This window comes from Patella vulgata, chromosome 4, assembly GCF_932274485.2.
Source record: "Patella vulgata chromosome 4, xgPatVulg1.2, whole genome shotgun sequence".
NCBI classification, from domain to species: domain Eukaryota; kingdom Metazoa; phylum Mollusca; class Gastropoda; family Patellidae; genus Patella; species Patella vulgata.
The window spans coordinates 80,383,978-80,389,977 of record NC_065882.2 but is presented as its reverse complement, the minus strand read 5'-3'; the positions used below and the strand labels follow the sequence as shown (position 1 = coordinate 80,389,977).

The window sequence follows — 6,000 nt, the reverse complement described above, 5'->3', positions numbered from 1 at the left end:
TAGTAGTGGGAGGAAATCGGAGGATCCGGAGAAAACCCATGAAGTTGGACAATTGACCCTTCTCCTTGTAACCTATAACCGTGGAATTGAAACCACGCTAGTTGACTGAATGGCAGACCTTATGATACAGTGCGCAGGTGCTAACCATTCGGCATCCAACCCCCCCAACTGGGCTAATGAAGGGGGGGTTTGAGGAGGTGAATAATAACTCAAACCATAAGGTAATTAATTGTATTTCATGATTTAATGGTGAAATTAATTCAAGATACATTATGAAAGATTAAATAAAGAGCTGGCAGTTCTCACTATAATAGTTAAAAACTAAATGATGTAAAGGGAATATGCAGAAAATTTTAGTTAAATTGCTTCACGAGAAAACCCTACTTTAAAATCTTTGTAGTTTTTGAACTATAAAAAACGAATCAAAATTGGATCTGTGTTTTAATCAGATTGATTCATCTTATATGGTAACGATACAAAATCATACATACAACAATAAACAGCTGTAATGGGCCTTGTTGATGAACACATTAACCATACTATTTGATGAATACTGACTGGGTGGATCTAAAGACCTATATTCATGAAAACTTAAGCATAAATTTTAGCTACCGGCCAATTAAAACACAGCATTAGGACCTACATTAGTTTAAGTTTTCTTGAATAGTCTACATCCTCGGGACAAAAACATGAGCCACAACTTTCGTGCTGGACATGCATTGAAAATATCAATACATATAGGTTGCCAAGCAACAAAACATACGCCCACAACAGCTAAGTCGTCTTGGCAATCAACAAGGGTTGTCATATATTTTTTCTTTTGTAAGTAATGGTAACATTTACAACATACTCAAATCTGATTAATAACCTCTACAGCATCCGAGATAATTCAAAGGGATCAAGGGCCATAATTCTAGCAGTAATTATCAGAAATCGTTGAAAATCATTAAGGCGTCTTCATCGCACGACTGTAACACTGTGTATAAATTTAAAGACAACTGGATGTTAACTTTAGCGTTAAGAGCATCCACAATTTTTTTTAGAGTGATCAAGGGCCATAACTCAGGCAGTAATTGTCAGAAGTCGTTGAAAATCAATAGGCTTCTTCGTCTTATGATCTTAAACATTGTGTATAAATTTACAATTGGATATTAACTTTAGCCCGCAAAACATTATGGACACAGGATGGACAGGGGCGACAACAATATACGACCGCATTTCAATATGGGTGCATAAAAACATCAAAATCTGTACCAGACAGAATTACAGATGACTTGTGCCTAATTTTCAGTTACCGTCGCTGATCGTCAATGGTATTTTTCAGACAATATGAATTTTTTTCACAACATAATCCCCGTTAAATGTACTTATCCTGATATCAAAATTAAGAAAACAAAATCAAAACATTTCAGCATCCTGTCCGAATATTGACAACTTTTCAATTCATCACAATTTTGTAAATAATGAATTGAATTGGACTATTTTTCAACTTTCATAATATTGTAGTTTGCAAGGGATTCTGAATTCCCCAAATGACTATCAGAGACATTGCGAAGATCTGGCTCGGACTTTAACAATTTCATCAGAGATATTGTGAAGCTCTGGCTCGGACTTTAACAATTTCATCAGAGACATTGCGAAGATCTGGCTCCGACTTTAACAATTTTATTAGAAATATTGTGAAGATCTGGCTTGCACTTTAACAATTTCATCAGAGACATTGCGAAGTCCTGGCTCAGACTTTATAACAATTTCATTAGAAAAAGAATCTAAATAAAAGGTATATATAAAACAACTTAACATGTAATAAATATAACATATTTATCAAAATATTTTTCACTGGACAAAAGTCAGTAAAATACTACTGTAAAGCTACAATACATCAACAGTCCAATAAACATTTGTCTCAGAATATGTCAAATTTTAACAAAAGAAAAACTTCGGTCCCCATTTTAATCTATTATAAATAAGGGAATATGGTTGTTGTTAGAAGTCTTAATTAATGTTATGTTTGGATTGTTAAATTGTTTTACTCATGGATGGAGGTTGTTATTCATTTTTTTTTATCATTGCTTGATTAAGATACCTGTAAGAGTATTGAAACGTTGTATGTAACAAACCAAGAAGTAGTAAATCTATAAAGTTGTATTATTATGAACTGACGGTTTATAATCCTTAAATATATTAATATTTTTCATTTTGTTTCGTTTAAAATTCACACAAAACTATACGACGACGCTAACATTTGAGCATAGATTGGTGCTTTGTCCAAGGCCACTGTGAGTATAATAGGACAGAATGGTTAAAATCGTAAATATCTACCAAACCAAACCTGTAACAATTCTCCTCATACATGGACTGGGATCTGAACTTTAAACGATTGCTTACAACTGACTTCACTTGACAAAAGCGGAGTGATTTGTTTCCCTTGTTTTAAAGATTTGTGTAACACATTCCTTATTGATATATAAATTGATATAAGGCCACTGTAATATATTTCTACACAGGAAGGAGACAAATTAGTACAATCACATAATTATTTGTTCATTAGATTATGGTAAGATGAAAATAATATGATCTAATTATGTCGGATGTTGCTTAGATGTACTCTGTTTTTCTTTTCCTTATTAGGAATTTTTCTGTGGGATCTTAATGGTGACCTGAAATATACAAAAAAACATTGTAAATGACATGTAACAGAAATGAAATGAAATGAAATGGGGTTTAACGTCCTACTGTTCTGCTCCTAACCTGGGCTAATGAAGACGGGCATACGCCATACAGTGTGCTATGAGGGAAATTTTGCCCGGACAGCGGCACTACGGCCTACTCTTATATCGAATTCCAACTGCCAAGGGATCTTTTACGTGCACGCCAATGTGTACACGGGACCTCGGTTTTTCGTACCATCCGAACGACTAGACAGCTTTCCTTGTCAGCCCCTCCGTCCTGCTTCACTGACAAGGGAGAACCACGCCGGAAAATCTGGATGAACTTTCTCGGCCAATGCAGGGATCGAACACCCGACCTCCAGGCTAGCGAGCTAGCGTCTTACCCACTTAGCCACGTGATCCCCATGACATGTAACATTCTAAATTGGAGAGCGAGGGGGAAGGGGGCATATCGATAAAGAGGGAGAAAGAGTCGGGGAGAGAGAGAGAGACGGGCAACGGAGGGGAGAGAGAGAGAGAGGAGGAATAGAGGGAAGAACATAGGTTGCCAGACAATGAAACATACACCCACAGCAGCAAAATTGTTGACAAGGGTTTTCGCATATTTATTCTTTTGTAGATAATTGGGGGCATTTACAAGACAATTTCATACAGATGAGATTGTAATTTTCGTCATTTGAGGGTTCACATGGTTCTACAAACTGAAACAAGGGTTTTAACTCTGCAAGTAATTTACAGAAATTGTTGAAATTTGACAGGCTTTTTTGTTTTACTAATTTAAATAATGCAAATAAATATCATACAGATCAGATGATAACTTTTGTCATTCGAACGTTTACAAGATTCTCAAAATAAAACAAGGACCATAACTCTAGAAGTAATTGACGGAAATTGCTGAAATTCAATAGACATCCGTTTCACAAATTTAAATGATGCATATAAATTTCATACACATCGGATGATAACTTTCGTAAATTGAGCATTAACATGGTTCAACAAAGTGAAACATGGGCCATTTCACTAATCTAAATGATGCATATAAATTTCATACAGATAAGATGATAACTTTTGGTGTTAAATAATTCACAAGGTTCAACAAAGTGAAACAAGGGCCATAACTCTAAAAGTAATTAACAGAAACTTCACTAATTTAATAATGCATATAAATTTCATAAAGATCGGAAGATAAGTGAAATAAGGGCCATAACTCTAGATGTAATTAATGGAAATTGCTGGAATTCAATAGGATTCTTCTTTTTTTCTAATTTAAATGACACATAAATTTCATACAGATCTGCAGATAACTTTTGATGTTAGAACGTTCACAAGGTGCAACAAAGTGAAACAAGGGCCATAATTCTAGAAGTAATTGATGGAATTTATTGAAATAAAATAGGCTTTTTCATTTCACTAATGTAAACAACATACATACATTTTAAAACAAACGGATGATAACTTTTAGCAATAGGAGCATTCACAAGAAATTGTGGACGACGGACGGACCGACAGATGGAGGAACGGGGTTGACGCCAATATACATTGGAAATGTGGACATATAAAAAGGAGAGAGAGGGAGGGATAGAGGGAAGAGCAGGAGGGAGAAGGGGGTGGAATCAAACTGAGTCAGTTCTACAGTTTGATCCATTTGAAATACAAGAGAGTATCTTTCAAAATATCATCCAATGATGTAAATGATGAAATTGTTATCCAGTATAGTGTCCTGCGGTTAGACAATGTAGCTAACAGATTCAACCCAAACGGTTCAAAGAAAGTGTTGAATAATTTAAGATATTTATTGCAACAAAATGTTAACCCAAGACAAATATCATGCAAAAACAATCAAATAATTTCCTGTAGTGCAAGTTGCCCAATCTGATTAAAACACAGATCCTATTTTGTTTCGTTTTTTATAGTTCAAAATTTTGTTTTGTTTGTCTTTACTACACTAGGATCTGGAAGAGTTGTTATATAACAGGTGTTCTAGTTGATGTGAGGAATTAGTCAATGAAACAGACTGTTATGGCGAGTTCCTGGCATGCTCTGCACGGAACTGTAGGTAAACCACTAGAAACGTCAATGCTGATTGATTAATCAATGTCTGACGTCATAGGTTCAAAACTCGGTCGTATGACCCTCTGACGCAACCTTCCACTACAACTAGTCAGATTTTCATGTTGTGGAGGCCATCGAAAATATAAAAAAACGAAACGAAACATAGATCTGTATTTCAATCAGATTGCAAGTTGGTGTGCACGTTGAAGAACCCTTGACAGATGGGGAAAATTTGTCCTCATAACACACTGTATGGCGTATCCCCTTCTTCATAAGTCCAGTCGAAGAAGAACAGTACGTAGGATGTTACACTCCCTCTCATTTTGTACAATAATATTTCTGTGAATGTTAACAGTTGACAAATAATGTGTTGCTGTAAATGAAAGTAGAAAATGTAAAACTGACCGTTTTGACCTCTGTATAGCTATCTAAACCATACTCTCCCAATTCACGACCATTACCAGACATCTTGTAACCTCCAAATGGTGCTGCTGCGTCGAAAACATCAAAGCAGTTTACCCTGTAATCATTGAGCAATTAATAATTGATGTAACCTTTGAAACATCAAAGCATGATCAAAACAGCTTGTCATACTCCACATTATAGTGCAACTAGTCTTCTGTTCAAAGGGAATATATGCTAGTCCTTGGTTTGAAGGGAATATATACTAGTCCTCTGTTTGAAGGGAATACATGTATATACTAGTCCTCTGTTTGAAGGGAATATATACTAGTCCTCGATTTGAAGGGAATATATAATAGTCCTATGTTTGAAGGGGATATATACTAGTCCTCTGTTTGAAGGGAATATATACTAGTCCTTTGTTTGAAGGGAATATATACTAGTCCTCGATTTGAAGGGAATATATAATAGTCCTATGTTTGAAGGGGATATATACTAGTCCTCTGTTTGAAGGGAATATATACTAGTCCTTTGTTTGAAGGGGAGATATACTAGTCCTCTGTTTGAATGTGATATATACTAGTCCTCTGTTTGAAGGGTATATATACTAGTCCTCTGTTTGAAGGGAATATATATGATTGTATAATATAATTTAAACATACATTATGCAAAAGCTAAATATGCCTATTGCAGGTCTTTCTTTAGGCCTGAAATGTTTTCTAAATTATTAATTAATTAGATAGTAATTAACTGATCCAGGCCATAATCAACTCTCGATGGCATCGGATTTATCCGATATTAAATAGATTAGGCAATTTGCTGAAAATTTCAGTCAAATTGATCCACTATGAACCGAGAATTAAGCGATTGAAAT

General features: G+C 35.1%; 1 protein-coding gene across 1 annotated transcript in view; it reads right to left on the bottom strand.

The window, feature by feature from the left end:
• Nucleotides 1-222: 222 nt before the first annotated feature.
• LOC126817104 (aldehyde dehydrogenase, mitochondrial) overlaps nucleotides 223-6,000 on the bottom strand; it is a 31,268-nt gene continuing 25,490 nt past the window's right edge. Inside the window, exons 13-14 of the mRNA XM_050543917.2 lie at nucleotides 5,130-5,244; nucleotides 223-2,660 (exon numbers count right to left, since the gene is read on the bottom strand). Coding sequence (XP_050399874.1) covers nucleotides 2,628-2,660; nucleotides 5,130-5,244 — 148 coding nt within the window. The 3' untranslated portion in view covers nucleotides 223-2,627. The remainder of the gene's footprint in view (nucleotides 2,661-5,129; nucleotides 5,245-6,000) is intronic.